This window comes from Ovis canadensis, chromosome 11 (assembly GCF_042477335.2).
Source record: "Ovis canadensis isolate MfBH-ARS-UI-01 breed Bighorn chromosome 11, ARS-UI_OviCan_v2, whole genome shotgun sequence".
Classification (NCBI taxonomy): Eukaryota; Metazoa; Chordata; class Mammalia; order Artiodactyla; family Bovidae; genus Ovis; species Ovis canadensis.
This window is the reverse complement of record NC_091255.1, coordinates 63656229-63681412: the sequence shown is the minus strand read 5'-3', so window position 1 is coordinate 63681412 and position 25184 is coordinate 63656229. Positions and strand designations below refer to the sequence as shown.

The 25184-nt window shown below is 59.9% G+C and overlaps 1 protein-coding gene across 2 annotated transcripts; it reads right to left on the bottom strand.

Annotated features, from left to right (window-relative positions):
- Positions 1-112: 112 nt before the first annotated feature.
- EVPL (envoplakin) lies at positions 113-18181 on the bottom strand. 2 transcript variants are annotated; one of them, XM_069542073.1, is made up of 22 exons: positions 17818-18181; positions 15430-15529; positions 14693-14847; positions 14451-14577; positions 13342-13467; positions 13107-13145; positions 12844-13005; positions 12650-12757; positions 12406-12501; positions 10984-11109; positions 9997-10143; positions 9522-9676; positions 9269-9401; positions 8843-9049; positions 7436-7614; positions 7209-7347; positions 6888-7081; positions 6387-6537; positions 5161-5244; positions 4922-5032; positions 4727-4819; positions 113-3810 (listed from the first exon to the last, which is right to left on the bottom strand). In XM_069542073.1, exons 1-22 carry the CDS (start codon positions 17913-17915, stop codon positions 370-372), a joined length of 6171 nt encoding a protein of 2056 aa, XP_069398174.1. In that variant the 5' UTR covers positions 17916-18181; the 3' UTR covers positions 113-369. The 2 variants fall into 2 exon arrangements, with proteins under 2 accessions (XP_069398174.1, XP_069398173.1); XM_069542072.1 differs by having other exon boundaries at positions 8843-9015; positions 9304-9401.
- Between the last annotated feature and the right edge of the window lie 7003 nt (positions 18182-25184).

Here is a 25184-nt window from a genome sequence, read left to right as displayed (position 1 = left end):
TGATGGCTTGCAATTGGAATTATCTTTTTTTGATCTGGCTATTGACTGTGAAAACTGATAAACATCTTTTACTATTGTAAAAGAAAAAAAAAAAAGACACCAGGAGAATTCGTTTATTGGAAGCACCAGGAGAATTCGTTTATTGGGTGAGGGAGGAACCAGGAAAGCAGAGCTGCTGGCTCAGGGGTTGGGTTAGGGGATACCAAATTTACGGGAGGGAGTCCAACACCAAGAACGCTTAGAAACAACACTGACGAGACAGAGGGAAGACCCACTCCCCTGGGTTAGGCTGCTCCCGGGGACGGAGGTGCGTGCATCCTCCCCTCCCCGTCCCCAATCACTCCCTGTGACTACTCGCCCCCGTCAACATCAACGCAGGGAGCGTGGGACAGTGGGGGAGGCTGAGCGGTAGCAGCGGTACCCCTCTAGCGAGGCTGGGAGGAGCAGCAGGCCGCTCAGGGGGTCCTTCCGGCAGCGCCCCATGGCCTCCTTGTAGCTCAGTCGCTCCTTGGAAATGGGATCTGTCAGGTCCTTCTCGTAACTGGCCTCGTCCTGCAGGAGCTGGGCCAGCTCCTCGCTGATCATGCCGGAGAGCACAGCCTGCACCACGGGGATGCGGCCAGTCCTCTTGGGGTCGATGAGCCCCCCGGTCAGGTGCTGCACCCGCAGGTGCGGGAGCACACTTTCCTGGGGCATCCAGCCCTTCTGGACAGCCTCGCCCACCGACAGCCTCTTCTTGGTCACGGGGTCCTCAATGCCGGTGAAGGCCTTCTGGGCATTGAGCAGCCTCTGGGTTGAGCTGCTCTCGATCAGCCCTCGCTCCATTGCCTTGTGCACGGAGTAGCGCTCCCGGCTCAGGAGGTCCACAATGCCCCCCGTGGCTGCCTGAGCCTCCAGCAGCTTCTGCCCGGTGATGGGGTCCAGCATGTTCTTGGCCACAGCCGTCTTGATGGTGCACTTGTTGTCCGTGGTCGTGTCGTAAATGCCAGCGATGGGGAAGCTGTCCTCACCGAGCCCGAGAGAGAAGCCGGGGGAGAAGAGACTGGTGCTCTGGGGGGCTGGGGAGGCGAGTGGGGACTTGGAGATGATGGCGCCGATGGAGAGGGAGGGGCAGGGCTTGGTCTCCCCAGCCACGAGCAGAGCGAATTCGCTGATGGGGAGCTGGCCGTCCTTGTAGAGATGGTACTCCTCCTTGGAGATGCGCCGGCTGCGCAGGGCGGCCTCGATGGAGTACTGCTTCCCGCTCTTGCGATCCAGGAGCACAGACTCCTCGCCGTGGGGGCCGGAGGTGGTGACCTCCTCCCAGTCACACTCGAGATCCTGCAGCTGGAGGTACTGGCTTCGGTCAATGACACCCCTCTTGTAGGCCTCGTACGGGGACATGTCCTTCCCCGTCTCGGGCTCCAGGATGGAGATCTTGGTGGAGAGGTTGGTCTCCCGCGTCTGGGTCTCCTGGTTGAGCTCCTCCCGGCTCACCTGGGTGTGGAGGTCCCGGAGGGTCCGCTCCTTCTCATAGATCTGGTCCTTCTCGCGGAGGATGGCCGACTCGAGCTGCGAGAGTTCCTGGCCCCGCTGGGCTGCCCTCTGCCGCTCGCTCTCCATCTTCTGGCTAAGCAGCTTGGACTCCTCTTGCAGGCGTAGCACCTGCTGCTGCTTCTGCCTCTCCAGCTCCCGCAGCTCCTGCTGCAGCTGCCTGCACTCCTGGCTCGCCCGGTCCCGGGTTTTCTGGAGCTCGGCCTCCTCCCGAGCCCAGGTCCTCCCCAGAGCCTCAGCCCGCTCCACCCGCTCCCGCAGGCGCCTCACCTCCTCCTCCCGGCTCTCTCGGGCCGCGCGCTCCCGGTTGAGCGCCTCCCACACCCGGGCACGCTCTCCCTCCAGCACCGGGTCCTTCTCCACCCTGATCACTTCCTTGTAGATGGTCTTCTCCTGCGGCTTGGTCTTCTGGAGCACGTCGATCTGCACCTGCAGGTTCTTGCACTCCCGATGCACCTCGGTCGCCTGGGTCTTCTCCTGGGCCAGGTCTTGCCGGAGGGCCGCCGTGGACTTCTCCAGGTCCGGGTCCTTCTCCAGCTGGACTACCTCCTCCATGATGATCTTTTCCTGCACTGCCGGAGGCCGCTTCTCCAGCTCCTGGAGCCTCAGGGTCAGCTGCCGCAGCTCCCTCTCCACAGCCAGCTTCTTGCTACGGTCCTCCCGGAAGCTGAGTCGGCCCTCGTCCTCCTGCACGGCGGCCCGCAGCTGCTGCACCTCCCGCTCCAGCTGCCGCCGCCGGCCAGCCTCCTCATCCAGGCTCTGGCTCCGCCGGCTGTGCTCCTCGCGGAGCTTCGGGTCCTTCTGGGTGACCACCACCTCCTGCACCACCACCCTCTCCTCGGGCCGCCGCCTCTCCAGCAGCAGGTACTTGTTCTGCAGCTCGTGGACCGCGTCCTCGGCAGCCCGCCGCTTCTGGGTGGCCTCCCGCACCTCCTGGCGCAGCCGCTGGGCTTCCTGCTCCAGGACGGGGTCCTTCTCACGGCGCACCACCTCCTTGTTCACCGTCTTGGTCTCCACCTTGGAGCGCTCGCGCCTCCACTCGTCGCGCTCCCCCTGCAGCCGGATGAGCTGCTCCTGGGCCCGCCCGCTGCCGTTGACCAGCTCGTTGAGCTGGGCCTTCAGGCGGTCGATCTCCCGCAGCAGCTCGGGGCTCTTCTCGTGCCGCACCAGCTCCTGCGTCACCTGCTTGTACTCCACGGTGGGCTTCTGGGCCCGCAGCACCGCCAGCTCTGGCAGCAGCCGCTCCACCTCCTGCTCCACACCGCTCCTCTTGCGGGCAGTCTCCTGCAGCTCAGCCCGGAGCCGCGCGATCTCCCGCTCCGTCTCCGGGTCCACCCGGAAGGTCTCCTGCACGCGCTCCTGCAGATCCACCCGCGGCTTCTGCTTCTCTGCCGTGCTGTGCTTGCTGTGCAGCTCCTTCAGCTCCCTGGCCAGCACCTCATTCTCACTCTTCTGCGCCTCCAGGAGGCTCCTCAGCCTGGATGCCTCCTGGAGGAGGCTGGGGTCCTTTTCCACCTTCTTCACCTCCTTGACGATCACCTTGGGCTCCACGGCGCGGATCGCTGCCTCCAGCTCCACGACACGAGCCTGTAGCTTGGCCACGGCATCCTCCGCCCCCTTCCGCTGGGCCGCATCCTCCTGAATCTGCAGCCTCAGGGCCTGGGCGGCCTGGAGCATCTCCAGGTCCTTCTCCACCTTGACCACTTCTTTCACCACGACTGTCTCTTTCACGTTCACCTCCTTCTGCTCAAGGGCCAGCAGCTCTGCCTTCAGTGCCTCCAGCTGGGCCGAGACAGCCGTGTTCTCCTTTTGCAGGAGCTGGAGCTCACTGTTGAGCTGGGCTGCCTGGCTGTCCAGGCCGGGGTCCCTCTCGATCTGGGTGACCTCCTTGGTCAGCAGGTGGGGCTCCATGGCCTTCCTCTGGCTCTCCAGCTGCACGATCCTCTGCGCTGCTGCCTCCAGGTCTGCCTGCAGGCCGGCCCGCTTCTTGCCCTCGTCCTCCACCTGGGACTTCACCCTGGACAGGTTGCTCTCCAGCTGGGGATCCCGGTAGAACTCCACCACTTCCTTCTCCTCCAGTTTTTCCACAGGCCGCTGGGTCTTCAGCTGCAGCAGCTGGCTCCTCTGCTCCTCCAGCTCACGTTGCACCTGGGCCACCCGCTTCCTCTCTTCCTCTAGCTGGGACCTCAGGGCCTCTGACTCCCTGCCCACCCGGGCTGGGCTCTCGGACCCCTGCTGGGCGTTAGGTGTCACCTGGATGTCCTCACTGAGCTCTTTCTGCAGAGGAAGAGGGGAGAGTCCTGGGGTTAGGGGAGGAAAGGGATAAGCCCCTGTCCAAAGACCCTAAAGCTGGGAAAGACTGAGGGCAGAAGGAGAAGGGGCGACAGAAGATGAGATGGCTGGATGGCATCATCGATTCAATGGACATGAGTTTGAGCCAACTCCAGGAGATGGTGAAGGACAGAGGAATCTGGCATGCTGCAGTCCATAGGGTCGCCAAGACTCTGATATGACTAAGCGACTGAACAACTGAACAACAACACCCCACCCTCCTGAGAGCAGGACCCTTCCCTGCTTTCTGAGACTTCCCAGTAGGTCCTGGGAGGTGGAACTGAAGATCTGAGGTGTTCGAAGGTAGGATTTTTAAGAGGCTTCATCAATGCCCGGTGTGCTAGGATGTAAGGCAGTGTTCAGGCTGCATTTGCACTGGAATGTGAAAGTAAGAAGGTCCTCCCTTCCCAACCTTTCCCTGCTCCCCTTCTACCCAGGTTCCCAGCAATGGGCCTGTGCTCCTCTGGGGGATCCTGGGATACACCTCTGGGTGGGAGGAGGCTGGAAAGTCCCTTGGCCACTCACCAAGAGTCATGGAGAGCTCCCAGCTCCTGGTCTACCGGGGATGGAGACCTAGGTGGCCTCTTGCCCATGGGGACTGGGTCCTGAGGGTGAAGACTGCGGGATTTTCTCCTGTCCCCACCGGGGTTCTGCCCAGGGGCTAAGCTGTGACTACACTGAGTGACATCTCCTGGTACTAACTCTGAGATGGAAACCAGCCTGGAAGGGCTGCTGGGGGAGGCAGAGAGCCGCACCTCCCTCAGGCTACTGAACCTGTCCTGGGGCTGAGTGTGAGCAGGTAGGGAAGTCTGCCCGGTCAACCACCCGCCCAGGCTGCCTAGGGTGGACATCACCCCCATACCTTCTCCAGAATCTTTTTGGCAAATTCCAGCTGGAGCAGTTGCTGCTGGTGGGCAGCTGCCACCTCAGTGTAGGCCTTCGTCAGGTTCTTCTCCTGGAGAGGCCAAAGGGAGTCGGTGGGCCAGTGTCAGCTCCTCCCTCAGAGGCTGCAGAGCTGGCACCCCGAAGGGAATGAGGAGCAAAGAGCCCGGCTCACCTGGGCTTGGATGCTGTCCTGCAGGGGCGCAACTCGGGGTCTCTTGGGGGCCGACGCCCCCTGGGTGGGCTCCAGGGAACCGCGGTAGGTGTCTGCCTGCAGCTCATAGTCCTGAGCAAGGGGGGAAGGACACAGACTGGCTGTCAGTGGGGGGAGCTGGGGGAGGGGGAGTAGGGGACTGGCGGAAGGAGGGTGGGGGAGGGGGAGATAAAGAGGGAGGAGCTGAAGGGACTGCTTACCTGGAGGGCCGCCTGCAGGTGCTGGGAGAAGCGGGATGCCCTGGCCCTGTCCTGCTCGCGGCCCTGGATCTCCTGCAGCAATCTCTGCCGGGGCAGGAGAGAGGGTCAGGGGACCCCCCACTCACCTGGACTTGCCTCCAGGCCTGCGGGCAGCCAGCAGCACCCAGGGGCAGCAAGGGCTCTGTGGGAAGCTGCCTTCCACCACCCCACCCCACCCCCGGCTGTGACCCACCGCGGCCTCTGATCAAAACATCTCACCCCCCAACACACACATACTGGTCACACTACTTATTCCTTAGGCTGGGTTTCAGTTCCTTCCAGACTGCTTGCCCTCACCCCATGGGTGTCCTTTCAAAGGGCTCCCACAGCACTGGCTTCTCCACCAAAGCACTTATCAGCATCATGGCCTGAGATGCACTGGCCTCCCCCCAAAACTGGCTCCCTCAGGCAGCCTGCACCCAGCCCCTTTTCATTCCCAGCATGTATGATGCTGGGAAAGACTGAAGGCAGGAGGAGAAGGGGACAACAGAGGATGATTTGGTTGGACGGCCCCACTGACTCAATGGCCATGAGTCTGAGCAAACTCCAGGAGATAGAGAAGGACAGGGAAGCCTGGCGTCCTGCAGTCCATGGGGTCACGAAGAGTCAGACAGGACTTAGTGACTGGACAGCAGCAACAATAGTAAGGAGGTGTGAGGAAGAGGATGAAGTAGGAGTTGGTACCTCCAGGAACACAAAGCCCACTGCCCACCTCGGGCCAGAGAGAGAAGGGCTGGCTGTTTTCCTAGACAAAGTGAAAGTGAAGGCTCTCAGTCGTGCCCAGTTCTTTGCGACCCCATGGACTGTAGCCTACCAGACTCCTCCGCCCATGGAATTTTCCAAGCAAGAATACTGGAGTGGGTTGCCATTTCCTTCTCCAGGAGATCTTCCCGACCCAGGGATTGAACCCAGGTCACCTCCATTGCAGGCAGACCTGTTACTGTCTGAGCCACCGTGGACAAAGTGTAGCATTTTGGGTGGCGGGGGTGGTGGTGAGCGAAGCAAGGCCTCTGGGGTCTGAGCTTTGAGGTCATTAAAACACTGGCCACTAGAGGGTGGGCCACACGCACACAGGCTGCTCTCCCTGTTAGGAAGGTGGCCAGGGAACTGGGCCTGGCTTAGGGGCTCAGCTCTGGGTAAGAGGCAGGGAGAGAGGCCGACCCACACCCCCTGCAGCCCCAGCTCACCTTCTGCGCCTGCAGCTTGTAGGCAATCTGGCTGGGCCCATCGCTGGGCTGCACCTTGTTGTGGGGCAGGCGCTCCAGCCAGGCGTTCAGGTTGTCTGTGCAGTTCCTGAACTGCTGGTAGGTGAGGCCGGCATCCTGCATCATCTTCTCCCTGCAGGAGGAGGAGCATAGGTGAGAGCAGCCCTCGGGGGGCAAGCGAGGCGTGCGCGGAGGAGGCTGGTGAGTTCCTCCGTCTCTGGGACAGGCTGGGAGGCCTGACTGACTCGCCATGCTGATCCTCTCAACTTTGGCCGGGTGGCTGGAGCTGGGCATTCAGAGATGGACCGACACTTTCTGCCAGGCACCACCTGGGAGGCTGATGCTGTTATCATCCCATTTTAGAGGAGAGGAAGCTGAGCCTCAGAGAGGTGCGCTCACCCGTCCAAGGCCCCACAGCTTATCAGCCACGGCCACCACGCACTGTGGGGCTGTGCTGTGAGCCCCACTGGCCTGGCCACTCACCGCAGGTCCACCTGGTCCCCCACGGCGTGGTAGCGGTCGGTGAGGGCCCGCACCTGGCGCTGCTGGTGAGGCAGGTCTTGACAGAACTCGCGGAAATTGTTCTGCAGTGCGCTGCACATGTGCTCCACGGCCTTCAGCTGGCGGTGCAGCTCGAGCACACAGGCCTGCTGCTCCAGCAGCTCCCGCCGCCGGCGCTGGGGCAGGAGGGGACACAACGTACCCTTGTGGTTCGGTCGGTCGGATGCCAGGCCCACACTCCACTTGCACCCCCCCGCACCCCCCGCACCCCCACTCCTGCCAGGAGGCCTCCTGGCCCCTCACCTTCAGCTCGCTGACCCTCTCCTGCAGCGCGCCCGGGCCTGCGGGGATGGGGGCCTCCTGTGCCAGGGCAGACTCGAAGCCTCGGATGACCTTGTCTGCATCCCGGATCTGCCGCTCCAGACCCAGGGCGGCCTTGGCTCTGTCACAAGAGGAGACCCAGGGTCGGACACCCCCTTGGCCGCACCCCCGAGGCCTCACCCAGTGGCCCCCACCTCCAGGGCACTCACTTCTCCCCATAGAGGCTGCAGAGAACCTGCACGTCCCTGTACTTGTTCTTGACGCTGTTGAGGACCACGGGCAGGTGCAGGGCAGCGGGCCCCGAGGGCTTCCCCAACAGGAACGCCTCACACTTCTGCTGGGCCGCCTCCTTCTCTGCTCCCAGGCTCTGCAGCCGCTGGGCCGTGCCCTGGGATGCGTTGGGGGTCTCAGGATCTCTGGATCTGGGCAGGTGGCTTCCACCCAGCCCTCCCTCTATGTCAACCTAACTCTGCTTGTGAGGCCTCCAGAATGTGGTGTGGACATGCTCTGGCTCAGTTTCCAGGTGGATGACCATAGGCAGGTCAACCTCTCTGACCCTCACTCTCCTCATCTACAAATGCTTGATGGGAGGATGAAATGAGACCCTGTGAGTCAGGAGCTGTCGCCCACCTTGGTCTTCACGTCTGTTCACAAAACCTTCAGTTCCCTGCCACCTTCCCTCCAGTCAAGCAGCAAAGCCCTAGCTCCATCCACTTGGGATTTTGATTTTGTCGATTCTTTTATCAGTTATTCACACATCGATTCCATAATCCATTATTCCATAATTTCACCTTCCAGGCTAACTGGACCCCCAACACCTCTGATGCGGAAGAGGACCTTCAAAACCCAAGGACCGGGGCTTCCCTGGCAGTCCAGTGGTTAAGACACTGCGCTTCCACTGCAGAAGGCATGGGTTCGCTCCCTGGTTGGGGAACTAAGATCCTGCCCAGGGTGGTGGTAACCTGGGCCCAGCATGGGCAGAGGTATTGTCCAGGCTGTCACCCCACAGTGCCTCCTCCTGCCACTCCTCCTTCCTTGCCTGGCCCCCCAGGACCCCAGCTGAAACACCTCTCCCACCTCTGGAGCCCTGCCCCGCCTGGTCGGCCCCGACTGAGCTGAAACGCCCCAGAACGTGGCGGAGTGAAGACCGAGATGCACAATCATGTGAAAAACATGCTTCGTTTTTAAAAAACGAAATCCAAACAATATATCTGAGTAGAAATCGGTTTGGAAGGATACAACCCGAACTTCTCCCCCCCGCCCCCCCTGGGTGTGGGGAAGGGGTGGCTTTCACCGTTAGCACGTCGGAGTCCTTCTGTGACCATGTTTATACCCCTGCACTCTCTCCAGGGAGGCTCCCCGTCAGCCACCCCGGAGAAACCACCCCTAAGATGCTGCAAGCCCGTTTTCAGAGATGAGGAAACCAAGGCCCAGAGAGGTTAAGCGAATTGCCCAGAGTCACAGAGCAGGCCAGGGGAAGAGCCAGGATGGGAAGGAGCCTGAGGGAGCCCTGGACTATCTGCTCACTTCTTCCTCTTCGGGGGCCTGCGGCTGCCCCCACACCTGCCTCCCCAGGGCTGGACCGTTTGTTATCCCAGCTGCCCTGGCTCACCCACCTGGTGGTTCTGGATGCGGCCCTCGAGGTCCCCGAGTGGTGTGGTGCGGCTCAGCGGGGCCCGGGCCCAGGCCAGCAGCTGCTTCTCTATCTGCCCCAGGTCCTCCTCCAGCCGGCTCATCTGTGTCAGGAGCTTCTGGGCCTGTGGGTCGGGTGGGCCCGAGCTGCTTGGAGCTGGGGGAAGAGAGTGCCTCTGAGGGTCCAGGGCCTGCCTCGTGTCTGCCTGCCTGCCTGCTGGGTCCCTCTGTGAGCACCCGCAGAGGGTCCTGTGTGGAGGAGAGCGGTGGGCAGGGCCTCACTGAGGGAGGGACATCAGGCTTGCCAACCCAGGGAATGGAACCCCCAGATCAGAGCCTTTAGTTCAGGGTCACCCCCTGCCCGTGGCAGCCCCTGGGTAGCCAGAGTAGGCATCTACTCCTATTTCAACAATGCCTCCCTCTTTCCCTGGCCAGCCCTCGGTACCCTGCTGGCTGGGCCGTAAAGGCTCCTTGGCACTGGCCTTCAGGCGGCTCTGAACTGTGGTCAGTTTCTGCTTCAGTGCCTGCAGCTCCGAGGCAAGCCTGGAACAAGGGGCCGGTCAGAGAAGGACATTCCTCCATGCTCTCCCCCAGGCCCCGCAGTCACACATTTAGGCAAAGGGCAGGCAACGGCCTCAAACCGCAGGGCCTGGGAGGACCCACCCGGAGGCCCTGGCCACGGCTTCAGGGTCCGGAGCTGGGATGCAGAAGCAGGCGGCTGGGGCCCGCTTGGGCTCGCCTGCCTGACCTTGGACCACCCAGGTGTACGGGTCAGTGTTGTCCACCAGTGTATACTGCTCACCCCGCAGCAGCTGCACCTGTTGGGGCATGGAGGGGGCGGGGATGTGGGGAGGGGCCTGTGCAGGCTTAGGGGCCAGGCTGGAAAAGGGATCGAGGCCTAGTAGAGGCCAGTAGGGTAGGGGCTAGGGACAGGGCCAGAGAGGGACAGAAGCACCAGGGTCAGGACAGGGACTGGCCAGGGGCTGGACAGGGCTCGGAGGGGGTGGTGCTGGGGAGGGGTGGAGCAGGGGTGGGGCGGGGCATTGGCCGGAGTGGGTAGGAGGGGGCAGGGGAGGGACTGGGGATGGCAGGGGTGGGGTGGGTGGGCCCGGAGGAGCCGGGTGGGTGGAGACTGTACTTCTCCTGAGTCCCAATCACAGATGCTGTCCACACGCAGGGGCTGCGGGGGCAGGTTCCTTCGCTGGGGCAGAGGGGCCACCCCCTGGCTCCGCAGCTGCAGGTCCTTGACCGTCTTTTCGGCCATGGTCAGCTGCTTCTCCTCTGCCTGCAGTGAGCCAGGCAATGAGGGCTCAGGCCAACCCCACCTGTGCCCCGCAGGAGGGCCAGGAAGGGGTCCTGGCCGTCATGAAGACAAGGTGTCTTAGTCAGCAACGTAAAGCGAGCCCCTCCCTGGGCACCCAGGATCCTAGAGTCTGCTGGTTGGGGTGGGGCAGGCAGCTGCCCAGCAAGCAACCCCCAGGCCTCCAGAGTGGGAGCTGGAGGGGTGTTGGAGCTGCTCTGGGCAGTCCCTGTCACAGTGTGTGTGCGTGTGTGCTAAGCCACTTCAGTCGTATCTGACTCTGTGTGACCCCATGGACTGTAGTCCACCAGGCTCCTCTGTCCATGGAATTCTCCAGGCAAGAATACTGGAGTAGGTTGCCATGCCCTCCTCCAAGGGATCATCCCCACCCAGGGATCGAACCCACGTCTCTTATGTCTCCTGCATTGGCAAGCAGGAGGCTTCCCTGGTGGCTCAGCTGGTAAAGAATCCGCCTGCAATACGGGAGACCTGCCTTCCATGCCTGGGTTGGGAAGATCTCCACTGTTCTGGCCTGGAGAACTCCATGGACTGGAGGGTCCTTGGGGTCACCAAGAGTCAGACGTGACTGAGCGACTTTCACTTTCTTTACCACCAGCACCACCTGGGAAGCCCTGTCACGTTACAGGCGAGGAAACATATGCAGAGGTGGGAAGGGCTTGCAGCTGGCAGACGGGCTCTTCGACTGGAGTGAAGCCCCTCTTCCCGCCCTCAGGGCAGGGGATCCAGGCAGGACTAAGCACCCTGGAGGCGTGAGGCCCAGACACCCAGGAGCGGCTACGGGGAGGGGCCGAGGGGCCATCTCACCTCCAGCTGCCGCAGCATCTCCGTTAGTGTGCCAGGCGGGCCCCCCGGGGCAGGGCTGTACTGGCTGTCCAGGTTGGAGCTGAGCTTTGCCAGGGTCTGGCTGACAGAATCCGCCTCTTCCTGGAACTGAGGTCGGTGGGTGATCAGGGGTGGAGCTGGGGCACCTACTGCCCGCCACCCTGCAAACCAGCTAAACCCAAACCTGCTGAACCCAAAGTGCCACTTGCCGTCGGCCTTTCTACCCAGGCAGTGGGACCTTCTAACTGAAGGGCTCAGCAAATCAGGCGTTTGGGGGTCACTGAACTTAATTTCTTTCAGTGCCATAAAGCACGTTGTTTTTCGTCCTTCCTGCACAGATGAAGGGCGGTGCCCCTCCTGGAGGACTCACTCCAGCACCTGAAGTCCTGGCTGGGATCCAGGGGTGGGTGCCCAGGGCGTCTCTGAGCAGAAGCTAGGCGTGTGCTTTAAAGAGACAGCCCACAGTTGGGTGATACTACGGAATTCTCGTCGGTGGATGTGCTAATGTATAGTGGATTTATAAGGAAAATGTTCTTAAAAAAAAAAGTAAAAGGGAAAACTTTTGGCTTCTTTTTTTTCTCAAAGCCTATAAGCCATTTTAGTTGGAAACTACCCAAAAAAAGGCAAAAAAAGTCCCTATTGGGCATTCTCTGGTGGTCCAGTGCTTAGGTCTCAGCACTTTCACTGCCCTGGACCTGGGTTCAATCCCTGTTGGGGGAGCTATGATCTCACAAGCTGTGTGGTACAGCCAAAAAAACACACAAAAGTCCCCATTATGGATATATATTTTTTATTTTTCTGTTTTTTTAAAAAAAATTATCTTATTTTTATAGACAGGATGGTTGTCTATTATAGTCTGTTATATCAATATTTCTCCACCCTTGTTTCATTACTGAACCCTCTAAGGAGCTTTTATTTAAAAATTTTTTTTTCTAATTAATTTACTTATCTGGCTGTGAGGGTCTTAGTTGTATGTGTGGGATCTTTACTTGTGGCATTAGAACTCTTAGTTGCATGAGACCTAGTTCCCTGATCAGGAAGTGAACCCCGGGCCCCCTGCATTGGGAGTGCAGAGTCTTAACTGCTGGGGCACCAGAGACACACCTCTAAGTAACTTTTCCCCTTTTTTGTCCTTACTTTCCCCATCATTGGCATGACATTTTAATATCACGGATATTCTGTATATCATTTGCATATGCATATCTGTGATTTATTTTTTTATGAAAAAAAAGCTTCTTTTTTCACTTTCAAGATCCAACATTCACACCCCCAGGAGTGATGTCACCCTGTCAAGAATTCGTGGGTGACATTATTTTCCACTGGGGCCCAGGCACAAAGATGCAGCTCTGTCATCTTTAAGAGGTGATATGCATCACGCCCCCCGCCCACCCCGCCCCGGCTCACCCTGCGGTAGTCCTCCACGCGCTGCAGCTGGCTCTCCTGGCAGATGCAAAGGTTCAAGAAGTTCTGCCACTCCACCTTCAGGGCCTCCTGGTGAGCCTGGGGGCAGCAGCACGGAGCCCTCGGACCGCGCCCGACCTGGCCCTGCCCACTGCCCCCGCTGGCCCGGGCCCCGTCTCCCCAGCCTCCCCGGGAAGATCCCTGACCGAGAGTCCCCGAGGCAGCAGGGAGTGTCCGGCCCTCGCACCTGGATGGGCCCCACAGCCGGATGCCCGAGCTCCAACATGCGCTCCCCGTCGTCCTCCAGCTGGTTCACGCACTGCTCCTGGCTCAGCAGCTCGTGCTGCTTGAAGTGCTAGGAGAGGATCGAGGCGAGGGCGCTGGCAGTGAGGACCAGGCTGGCCTTGTTCCCCCACCCCACCCCCACCTGTCCCCGCTGACCTCGTACTCCCTCCGCACGCCCGCGGGATCGGCCAGGTGGTCGCTCCAGTCTTGCTGGAGGATGCGCTGCTGCTGCTGGGCCAGGGCACTCAGCTGGCGCGTGCAGCCCTGAAGGTGCGTGTACAGGCTGCCCAGGCTCTGCCCTCGCCACGAGGCTGCCTTCTGCGCTCGGATACAGGGAGAGAGGCACCGTCAGGCTGCGCCCAGGAAAGCTGGCCTCGTCAAGGGTGCAGACAGCCCACCCAGCCTGCCCTGGGGCTCACCAGGAGGTCCCGGTATTGGCTCCGGATGGTGGCTGCGTCCTGTCTCGACCAAGGGGGAGAAAACACGGGCCCAGTGAGAGAGGAGGTGCAGGGGAGAATGCACCCCACATCCCTGGGCCTCCCCTGCCCCTCCTCCATCCCTAGTCGCCGAGGACCAGCTAGACCTCGCTCAGGCTCTGATAGGAGAAAGGGAACCAGGGGGCCAAACGGGGTGTGTGTCCGACGGCTCACCCACCGGCCCTACGAGGGTCCGCAGCTGCTGCCCGTAGGCGTCGATTTCCTTCTGCAGGATGTTGTGTTCAGCGACCTGCTGCTCCAGCTCCGCCATGCCCGGCCCGTACTGGCCCTCGCAGACCTGCTTCTGCAGAAGAGCTGGCCGCTCAGCTCTGCCACAGGGCCGGGGGTGGGGAGCCCCACACCCAGCCTCCCCCTCCACCCAGCATCCCCATCAGCAGGGGATGGAGCTGGTCATTAGGGCAGAGGGTGGACAGGCCAGGTGCTGCCTGGGTGAATGGCTGCAGCTCACCCTGGGGCATGTGTTAAGTCGCTTCAGTCGTGTCCCACTCTGTGCAACCCCAGGGACTGCAGCCCGCCAGGCTCCTCTATCCATGGAATTCTCCAGGCAAGAATACTGGAGTGGGCTGCCGTTTCCTCCTCCAGGGGATCCTCCCGACCCAGGGATTGAACCTGCATCTCTTATGTCTCCTGCATTGGCAGGTGGGTTCTTTACCTCTAGCGCCACCTCGGACACACTGGGGAACATGCTAGTCTCCAGTGGTCCCGGCTGAGGCCTCAGGGTCACATGACTGTGGATCCTGAATCCCGCTGGTCCCCAAGTCTCAAGGCTCAGCTCTGAAAATCTCCCCGCTCTGCCCTGCCTCCTGCCTGGACACCTCCAGCCTGGCTCCTGAGCCTGCACACACCCTGCCCTGTCCATGCCCTCCCCGTCCCTTCAAAGAGTTGGACATGACTGAGCGACTGAACTGAACTGAGCTGTCCCTTCATTGTCATCATGGCACCCCTTCTGTCGTGACAGCAAAGCACAATTCCTCACCTGATGTTCCGGGGGCCCTTGACCTGGTTCTCCCTCCCTGCCCAGAAAAGCCCTTTTTCCATCACACCCCAGGCAGGAGCCTCTGTTCTTTTTTTTCTGAAATATCCTTTCCTCACCACTTCACCTCATCCCAGCCGAGCTCTCCCACCTGCAGGAAGCCCTCCATGATTGCACGGTCTCTTCTGCCCCCTCCCTTTTCAGAGACCCAGCCCCCACCCAGGTCCAAGGATGCATCAGCCCCGAAGCACAGCCCTGTGTCGCCCTCTGATGGCTGCTGGGTGACCCCCGACCTGCTTCTGCTCCAGCACCCTCGCCCAGTCGACCCTGGGCCCCACGTCAGGCGGCAGCACCATCTTCTCGTAAAGGGCGCGGTACTCGGCGCACTCCTGGGTCACCCGCTCGTGCAGCTGCTTGATGCTGCCAAGGAAGTGGCCAGCAGGTCGGAGCCGGGTCCAGGGCTCCCCCGGGAACCCCGGCCCCTCCATCCTGGACCCCCAGCTCCTGCCGCTGCCACCCCCTGCCCCATACTCACTCCTTCTCGATCTCCTCTGCCTGCGGGTGCTTGAGCCTCTGGGCCTTGTCCACATCCAGGAAGAGGTCTTTCAGTAGCACCTCTGCCTCCTTCAGGCTGCGGCCCACCTCCTGCTGGTGCTGTAGGGCCTGGCGCTGCTCGCTGTGCTGCCGGTCCTGAGGCGGGGAAGGCATCCTTGCTGTCCGAGCCCCCCTGCCATCCCAGGGACCCTGGCCAACCTTGGTGCCCACACCAGGCGAAATGCAAGCACCAGTGAGGCGGACTCAGGGACACAGAGGGGGTCCTTTGACTCCCCTGCAGGAAGCAATCAGGGAGGGCTTCCTGCAGGTGGGAGGGCTTTGGGGGATGGGGTGAAGTGGTGAGGAGAACACATTTCAGAAAAAAGGGACAGACATTCCTGCCTAGAGGAAGCCTGGGGAGAAATGGAAAATGGGGTTTTCTGAGCAGGTAGGCAGAACCAGGTCAAGGGCCCCCTGAACATCAGGTGAAGAGCTCTGCTTTGATGTCACTATAGAAGGGGTGCCGTGATGACGATGAAGGGACAGGGGAGGGCATGGTGTTGGGAACCCACCAGAGAAGGTGTGCCAAGCCCTCGCTCCCACTGTGTTTGGGGAGTGACCAGGGAAGGACAGGACCGTCTGTGTATCTTTACCAAGGCGAGTGGGCACCTCTGGGACCACTAGGCATGGCAACAAGTCTCTCATGCCCCACGCCCTGCCATCTTCCCCTAGCTTCACCTGCTGCAGCTTCTTCTGGGTCTCCAGAATGTCCCTCTCCACCTGGTCGGCGTTGGCCTGCATGCGGGAGATCAGCAGGGCCAGCTCCTGAGTGGCAGCTCTGATGAGGGGTGGAGACAGAGGGCAGCCTGGTTGGCAAAGTTCCTTGTTTCCCTTGGGCAGAGGTCTGCCCACCTGGGTGGGATGCCCTGCCTGCACCCGCCCTGTCCTGCCCTACAGCTGAGCTCAGAGCCCTAGGTGGGTGGAGTCAAGACCTGGGGAGCCCTGGCCTCTTGGTAGGACTCTGTGAGCTACGCAGTCCTGGGCAGGGGAGCTCTGCCTTCAGTGAGGGTTCAGAAAATGAGGGTCCTGGGTGAGGGTGGCCCTGTGGAGCTGCCATCTTCCCGTCAAGGAAGTGCCTCCCAACCCCACCCTGCTCTCTGCTGCTGCTTCAGGCTGGAGGGCAGGCAGCCCACAGGGAAGCACGTGACTCACTGGCTCAGCCCCTAATACCTGAGGCGGGACAGCTGGATCCTGGGAGGGGTGGGTGAGCTGGCTGGGGGCAGGGGAATAGCCGCAAGTCCCCCAGCTCAGCTTCCTCCACCCCAGCCCTATCTCCCCTCCACTGCCCCAGGCTTTGCAGGGCCCGCCGGGGATTAGCAAGCTTGCAGAGGAGACACCCAGCACCTGATGGCGGGAGGGGGTGGGGGTGGGCCACGAGATTGCCAGGGAACCCCAACACTTTCCAGATTCAGGGGTTCAGAGCCCAAGCTTGGACCTGACTTGCTGCAGGTGGCACAGCCAGGAGGAGCAGAGGATGAGCCTGAACCGGGGTCCTTTCCCAGGGCCGTCTCCCAACCTCTACAGGGTGCCAGCTGTGGGCTCCAGCTCACTCTCTGGGGTCTAGAGGGACGAGCAGACCTAACAAGAGCTTGGTCTAAGCCTCAGGAGCACAGTACCCCGGGAGGCCACCGTCCCCGGGGAGGGATGGCAACACGGGCTGGGCCTTGAACCAGGGGTCCAAGGAGAAGCCCCCTCCAAGCAGAAGGGCCGTGCCACAAAGGGACAGTCTGAAAGAACTCTGACCAGCAGCCTGGTTTTTATCTTCCTCTATCCCTGCAGCTGTGTGATCTTGGGCAAGTTACTTAACCTCTCTGGGCCTGAGGCTCCTCACCTAGAGGTCAACGCTCTAGTAATACCGTGTTACTGTGTGAAGAAAACTAGCGTCCTATCAGCACCCCTAAGTGATTCTTTTTAGTCCTCTAAAGGGATTTGAAGGCTAGGACCTGTTTATGATGTCATCCACAGGGCCTAGAGCAGTCCCGGCACACAGTAGGTGCTCCATAAGTAGGAACAAATGGACTGCACGGGAGGGGACTGATGTACCCTCCTGGGGCCGCCGGAGGACAGGGCTGAGGGGAAGGAGATGACCGGAGCCGCCCTGGGGCCGGGAGCTCCAGGAGCGGAATCCTGGGAGGGCTGCTCTGACAGGGAGGAGCCCACTCCGCCCTGGGCAGGGCCCAGAGCCCCAGGGGGGACAGGTCACTCCAGTGAGAGTCTTAACCACCATCTTTCCTGTCCGCCCAGAAGCCCAGCCTCTGTGTCCTCGCCCTGATCCCTATCGGGTGCTAGGCCTTTCATCTTGGCCCCCACCTCCGCACCCAGGACCCCGGGCGAGCTGCCACCTCCACCCAGCAGAGGGGGCTGACAGCCAGTGAGCGGAAGAAGGCTGCCCGAGTCTGTCTGCAGAGCGTGGGGCTCTGGGGGTGTGGGGGCGGGCTGGGGCCCCTGCAGAGAGCTGGGTGAACTGAGGAAGGCTCTGAGATGTCCCAGGTCCGTGGGCCCCTCCTGCTTCCCCACAGCACCCCTCCGCACACCCACCTGGTGAAGGAATCATCTCAACTCTGTAACAAAGCTCTCGAGGCCCAAGGTCTCAGGCCGTGGGGAAAGCGGCAGCCTGGACCTGGAGCAGTACAGCCCCGCCTCCCTGCCTCTGGGCACTCCACCGCCCACCTCTTGGTTTCTCTGGCCTCAGTCCTGCTGCCCACCCTGTGCCCAGGTCCCATGGTCATCCCGGGGCAAGTGGAGCCCCGTGGATGGAGAGCCGTGCCCTCCAGCCTCCTCACCTCCCAGCAGAGGAGGAAAGCTCAGGCCCCTGTCCAGCATGTCTGTAGAGCCCTCAGGCTGCACCCCCCAGAACGTGGGGAGCTCCAGGACATGCCTGGGCCCCTGCCAGGGCTGGAGCTAGGCCTGGGCCGGGAAGAGAGTTCACCCCCAGGCTCTTTAGCCTCAGTACACCAAATGCCAGCGCTGGGCTGGTCCTCGGCCCTGGCTGGCTGCCTCCAGGTGGCTAGAGCCCCTGGGTCTGGAGCCATCCTGGCTCTGGCCCCCACCCCTGGCCGCACTCACCTGCTGTGCTTGTTGGGGGACCCCTTGGGGGAGCCTTTGGCCGGGGAGCTCTTGGGGGACCCCTTCCCCTGGGAGGTTTTGCTCAGCCCCTTGAACATGGTCCTGAAGGCTGGTGCAGGCTCAGGCTGGGCTCGGCCGGCGAGGGTGGGCAGGCGGCGGGCAGCGGGCAGCGGGTGTGCGTCCTCGCTGGCTGCTTAGCTGGGCTCTGGCGAGGTGGGGCGGCCGGGCACCAGGCGGGCAGTTTCTGGGCGGGCCCTCCCTGCAGGTGAGGCGGTGAGGGGGCCAGGGCTGCGCACATGCACCCCCACTCCCCACTCCACACTCTCGCCTGCTCCTGTACAACCAGTTTGGGAGGAAAGGGTACAGCCCAGAGGGCGGGGCGCTCGCGCCTGCCGGAGTCTCAGAGAAGGTTCAGACTTGTTACACCCAACGCCCAGAGCCAGAGGGAGCCAGCCCGTGATCACACCCAGACGGGGAAATAGCCGGGCCCAGGGGAGACAGGGCTCCAGACAGACGGACGCGCGTGTGCACACACAGGCTCAGAGATCGAGGCCCGGCCTTAGAGCTCAGGGTTAATGAACACCTCCAGCCCACACCCTGCTATCAGGCACACCTCTTCACCCAGGACTCTCCGCCGGGGGCTGCTCCCTGCCAGCTCAGGGTGGGCGGAGGGACCCCGGGCTCTCTGCTCACCCCCAGGGTGTCCAGGTCTCTCCTCCGTGTCCTCCACCGACAGGGTGGGGCAGCCAGGGGGCATTCTCCCTGGACAACTGGCACAGGTACCTTTTAAAAGTGGACACCACCCAGCCCGCTCCCTGGAGCCCCACCCCACGGTGCCACAGAACGCTTTTCCTGGCCGGCCAGCTCTCCCCTCTGTCTGCGGCTCCCGGGCCAGATGCAGTCAGATGTGCATTGCTGGGATCCTCAGAGAGTCGCAGACCAGCTCAAGAGGGGCCGGGACTCCCCCAAGGGCCCCAGCACTAGCCTTCGGGTGCTGCTGAGTCCAGGGTCTGGCGGAGCCTCTTGGGAACCCACTGTTTTTTAAAAAATAATTGTGTTTATTTTTGGCTGTGCTGGTCTTCATTGCCACCCAGACATTTCTCTAGCTGCGGCGAGCAGGGGCTACTTTGCTGTGGCGTGCTAGTCGCTCTGAGGCACGTGGGATCTTCCCGGACTAGGGATGGGGCCTATGTCTCCTGCGTTGGCAGGCGGTTTCTTCACCACTGAGCCGCCAGGGAAGCCCCGGGAACGCACTGTTACTTGGGTTTCCTACCTGCCTCTCCTCCCTCCCCAAAGTGGCCCCTGGTGGCTTTTCTGGAGTCGGATGGAGTTGTCCAACAGCAGTGCCTGTTTACTGGTCTTTTCTTCACACTGAGGCCCAGGGAGGTCATCTTGGTAGCTGCCTTCTCCCGCAGTGGCCTCCAGGGTCTTCAAGAAAGGCGCGGGTTCCTTGTCTCCAGGGGTTTGTTTCACTGGCCCAGCTCCAGTCACTCCTAAAAATCTGGAGACATTCCCTGGAATCATTGCAGTTTCAGTGGAAGGAGGGTCTGAGGGGGAGCAAGGTGAGGGGCGGGAGGCAGACAGGCTGGGTTAGGGTCACTAGGACATCCTGGCAGGCCCAGCTGAGGGCAGAAGACATCTGGAGAACAGACAAGGGTCCCAGTAGACTGGGGAGACCAGGGCCAGAGGCCCGAGACCAGCCACATGCCCCCCGGGGGCAGAAAAGGCCTGAGCCTCTTTTGGTTGCATCTCGAGAAGAATTGAATTGAATTGAATTTGGCCCTGGAGAAGGGACAGGAGTCACCCATCCTGTCAGTGGTGGTGGGGGTGGGAAGGGGAGCAGGAGGCCTTGACCCAACAGGAAAGGGTTGGGCTGGCCAAAACATTTGTTCGGGTTTTCCCATACTATCTTTTATGGAAAAATCTGAACGAATTTTTGTCCAACCTAACAGAACAGGGACGTAGCAACGGGGAAGCAGAGTGGTTTCCAGGGTTCTTCTCCCAGCTGAGTGTGATGGTGAGACAGAGCCAGAGAAGGAAGGCTGGGCCTGGAGGCCACTCACCCTCTGCCCTAGCCCCTCTCTCCATGTTAGTCCTGGGTGACAATTGTCTTCTAACCATTCATTGCATACCTGTCCTTTTCTGTTCTCAGAAAGGGGCCCCTCAGGAGCCAGTCCAATGACTGGCTTCTTATAGCAAACCCGAGAGCTGGCTCACATCCTCATCTCTGAGGTCGGGCAAGTGACAGCAATATCCCAGGAGAGCCAAGACAGACGACAGCAGCCCTCAGCCCACTCTCCTGTTTCCCTGAGAACTCCAGGCCCCTTCTTGGGGAGGCGGTGGTCATTGACTCCAGCGCCAGGAATGGAGGCATCCAGGGGAGGCCCCACTGGAGGCTGAATTCTGGGACATTAGAGCTTTGCTTCCTCTCTGCAGAAGCACCTCACTCCCACCCCCAGCCCCGGAAGAGGATCACAGAGGGCCCTCACATGCCTGAGATTAAGATGAACTAATTCACTGCAAGAAAACCAAGAGCTGAATCCCTGGCGTGACCGTTTAACATCAGATCAAATCAGAGCACAGCTCCCAGATGGGGCTGGCGTGCAGGAGGCAGGAGTAGCCAGGCCTCCAAGGTGGTTGTCACCTCGGGATGCTCCTCTTCAGATGAGCCCTGGCCCCCAAGACTAGGGCAGTGGAGAAAGGATGAGGGCAAAGAAAGATGCAGGCTCTTCAACATCTGAGAAAAACATTTAGAAAGCCGGGAGGGGACCGACAGCCTCGGTGGCCGCCTGTGCTGTCCCAGCCCCCGTCACTCGAGCCCTTGAAATGAGCCCAGTCTGAACTGAGAGATGCTCTAAGTGCAAAATTCACCCCAGACTTCAAAGACTTAGTATGAAAAGAGGTTGTAAAATATCTCAATACTGTTTTAGATTGTTAAAGTGTTAGTGTCCTACTCTTTGCGACCCCATGGACCCCACCAGGCTCCTCTGTCCATGGAATTCTCCAGGCAAGAGTACTGGAGTGGGTTGCCATGCCCTCCTCCAGCAGATCTTCCCGACCCAGGGATCAAAGCTTTGTCTCCTGCATTGCAGGCAGATTCTTTACTATCTGAGCCCCCAGGGAAGCAGAGTTTCATATTGATTACATGTCAAAGTGATCTTTTGGATATATTGTGTTAAATGAAACATTATGTAAAAAAACTGATTTTACCTATTGCTTTTTATTTTTTGGTTTATAAACGGCTGGAATTTATTGCTTCCAGCTCTGCAGGTGGGACGTCTGAGGTCTGAGCGTCCGTGTGGTCAGTGAGGGCACTCTTCAGGGGCACGGATTCTCATGTTTTCCTCACATAGGGGAAGAGGTGTTGCTATTTTTATTTAACCTGGCTACTTGAAAATGTGAAATTACAGATAAGACTTGCATCTGTGGCTGACATTATAATTCTATCAGACAGCTCTGACCCAGAAGCAGGACTGGGTGCCCTGTTTCAGCCTTCCTGGGCCTCACTTCTACAGCATCTTCTCCTTTGGAACCAGGCAGGAGGCCCAGGACCTGGCTTCCCGTCCTGCCCCTGAGGCCTTTCCCCTGCCTGGCATGTGCTTCTCCCTCTGTGGACTGAGATGTTTGAAATCCATGGATCCTCAACCTCCCTCCAGCTCTGTGACTTTTCCCTTCAGTTTATTTATTTGGCTGCTCCGGGTCTTAGTTGAGGCAAGCAGGATCTTTGGTCTCCACTGGGGCATGGGGGATCTTTAGTTGCAGTGTGTAGGATCTAGTTCCCCGACCAGGGATCAAAGTCAGCATTGGGAGTGCGGAGACTTAGCCAGTGGACTACCAGGGAAGGCCTTTCAGCGCCGTGACTCTCAGCGGCAGCTTATTCACACGCCCCAGCCTGGCCCTTCCAGGAAAGCCATGTGGGCCACTCACAGCTCGTGGGGCCCAAGGCCAAAGCCGTGGGGTGATCAGAGCTGAAAGCGGTGTGGCTCCCAGCTGGGAACCCACCACGTGTGCACGCAGCTAGGCAACAGGGTGGCAGCCTGGATACTGTGCTAGGCTGGCTGGCTTAGGCTGCCCACTCTCTCCTTCCGCTCCGGGGGTCCTCCAGGGAGGGGCAGTCTGCTCCCTGCTGCTCCCTGTGGAAGCAACTTGCCGACTTTGCCCTGGGAGCCGTAACCTGTCAGGCTTCCATATCTCCCGGATCAGGACAAGCTTAGCCGTCTCAGGAAATGGCCCTCTGTTTGTGTTTGTACAAAGCTCTGCTAGCAGAACCTTGGAGCCGAGCTGGCTGGTAACACTTCCTCGGCCAGCTGAGGAGCAGAGGCGCCTTCAGTGACTGGGCGGAGGAGACGAGGGCTGGGGAGCGGGGAGCAATCCTGGGCCTCCTTCTGGCCGCAGGAGCCGAGGGAGGTAGAGGCTGCGGCCCCAGGAATCCACCGGGCGGGCTGGAGGCGGCTCCCTTGGCTGCAAGTCTGCCCAGCAAGTCTGATAGAAAGGAATGCCGAAGACTGGCCTGGAGAGAAGTGGGTGACCATGGGCTGCCCAGCTAGAGCAGGGAGGGCAGAAAAGGAGCCGGCTATTCCTTCCGGGCCTTTTATAGCGAGAGTCTAGAGGAAGCAACTCCAACAAACCCAGACCCGCCTATGTTGAGAAGAGGGTTCCCCATACTAGGTGGCAAGACAGAGAACACGAAGGACCTCAGGAGTCCTCAGGTCCTGAGTTGGCTGGGAGGGCAAGGCCAAGGATGCTCTGGCTGTCTGCCCCTCCCGGGGAGTGATTCCCTTCAGCCTCGGGTTACGGTAGCCCCAGTTCCCCTGTGGGACCCGTGCTGGTACAGCCCACACTTCCCAGCCACAGCAGCCTGCCTTCTGGAAGTCTACAGCCTGCCCACAACTCACTGCGGGGCCTCCAGGTCTCCCCAAGCCGCCCAGGGGCTCTGGGCCTCTCTGTCACCCTGAAGACAATGAGGAGCCTTAACAGCCAGGTCTGGGGATATGCAGCCCTATTGCGGAGAAGTTCAGGTTTAATGGAGGTGGCTTAGCCGTGTCCCTCACAAGTTCCTTGATGGTTTAGAATCTGCCTGCAATGCAGGAGACCCGGGTTTGATCCCTGGGTTGGGAAGATCCACTGGAGAAGGGAATGGCAACCCACTCCAGTATTCTCTGGAATGGAGCATTACTCCATGGACAGAGGAGCCTGGCAGGCTAGAGTCCATGAGGTCACAAAGAGTCAGACACAAACAGTCAGACTGGGTGACAAACACACACACAAGGTCAACAGTGCATGCACACGGGCACACGCGTGTCAACAGCCCAGCCCAGCAGCTGGGGAGAGTTATACTGAACTATACTGGGGAGAGTGACACTGTCTGAACTAAAGCAGCAGGGGTTCAGATGTACCAAGCCGCATCTCAATAGTCTCAGGAAGAAAGATTTATAAAACAAACAAACAACTAAAAAAAATGGAAGAACTATTAAATCTTCAGAGCTGAGGGGTAAGCCTTCCTAACCAGTCCTTATTGCCAGGACATTGGAAAGCACACAGCCCAGCTCATTAGCCTCACCTGTTGTCCTAATGATGTCACTGAGACCTCACAAGACTCACCCCTGGGAGGGAAGAGGAAGAAGGTGGTGGGGCCTGCCGAGAGTGAAGGCGGCTGTGAACGTGAGGGTCCCTCACCTCTCACACGTGCGGGCCCTACCAACTCCGCGCACAGGAGCCTGGATCCTGGGCTTAGACGGTACGGCTACAGTGAGAAAGCTGTTCTAGACTGAGTCCCAGCTAGGCAGGGGCTCCTCCCACGAGGCCCAGGTCAGGGCCAGAACAGGACTCCGGTGTGACGGGCGCTTACGGACAGCAGTGGAGGGAGAAGCAGGGTGTTGGTTTTTAACACATAAATACTGACTTGGCTGTGCTGGGTCTTTGTTGCGGGATGAGAGATCTTTGATCTTTGCTGCGGCATGCTGGGCCTTTAGTTGTGGCATCTAGTTCCCTAACCAGGGATTGAACCTGGGCCCCCTGCACTGGGAGAGAGGAGTCTTAGCCACTGGACCACCAGGGAAGTCCCCAAGCATGGTGTTCTAATGCCAGCTCCATCCATGGGGGAGCAAAGGGAAGGAATTTGTTTGTCAAGGGCCTGTCTACTAGGTACTAAGGCCTCTGCGTGTCAGAGAACCAGATGTCCCCGGCTTCCAGGGGACGACCCCCATCCCTTTTCCATTCCAGAGTGAGTGAGAGCTTCCAAACATCACTAGCTTTCGGGGACCAGTTACCTGCCTGTTGTAACCACACTTCCTCCTGCCAGAAGGTCCCTGGGAAAAGTCCAGCCTAACTGAAAGGCCGTGGTTCTTTCCCAAGGGGTCATTCAACTGCAGACTGAGCATGAGGACACATGGTTGAAGGATACAGCTAATGGAGGTGAACGAAACCAGCTGCTGAAAATGGGGACTGCAGAGAAGCAAGGCTCCCCTTCCCAACACAATGAAAATGACGACAGTGGCCGTGGCTGAGGGAGGAAAGCAGAGACTCCGCCTCAAAGCTCTGCAGGGCTCAGCCCCAGGGCCACAGGGCCTCGAACTGCCACCAGGATCCTGCCCTGAAAACAAAAAGAACAAAACCAAACCATAATGCAGACCACAGTCCCTTAGCGGCTTCAAAAGGTCACAAGCGTCCCGACAGTATTCATCAGCTAAGGTTAAATTTTAACTTGTACCAGCTAACAGTACAGCTGGAGAATGTTTGCAGGGCCTGTACGGTGCTTACAGGGACAGCCCCCCCCCGGGCAGCGAGAGGCCATGCCGTGACCTCGCGCCCGTGCAGAGGGTTCCCAGCATCTCACAGAACCACAGGCCGGACTCTTCCAGTTGGTGGCGTCAGGATGGAGACAGTTTTCAATTTATCTCTTTGCTTTGGAACATCAATAAATTTTATAGCTAAATCTGGTTTCCATCTCCTCTGTAGCAACAAGTGTCTTCCAAAACATTAAAAAAAAAAATTAGAACACATATTTTTGCTATCTTTGGACATTTTCCTAAGACCTCTGAAGGTTCCAAGCTTCTCAAAGCTGTAGACGGCCACGTGCTGTTTCGAATCCTGTGATCAACTAGCTTTTGTGTATAGTTGATGCTGAGTGTGGGGAAGATCAGCATCACCACAGTGACGAGGTCCTGCCCTGGAGCCGGCATCCTCTCCGTGGGGATAGGGGGAGCCATTGCCTCAGCTGCGGGAGGAAAGAAGAGCGAGGGTCTGGGCCACCGAGGGCGGATGGGTGTGCTGCCATCCCAGGCCGTCACCTCTTGGCCATGATGAAAGGCTCAGCTTGCCACCAGAGGAGAAAAGTGGAAACAAGCCTGGCAGTGTTTCATTTCAAA

Bases quoted from the DNA above. Each gene is read 5' to 3' on its own strand.
- EVPL (XM_069542073.1), bottom strand. From the start codon at position 17,915: ATGTTCAAGGGGCTGAGCAAAACCTCCCAGGGGAAGGGGTCCCCCAAG. The intron at 13,146-13,341 runs GTGGGTGAGCCG...TGGTCGAGACAG, and splicing joins TGCGGACCCTCGTAGGGCCG to GACGCAGCCACCATCCGGAG. The intron at 3,811-4,726 runs GTATGGGGGTGA...CTTCCTCTGCAG, and splicing joins CCAAAAAGATTCTGGAGAAG to AAAGAGCTCAGTGAGGACAT.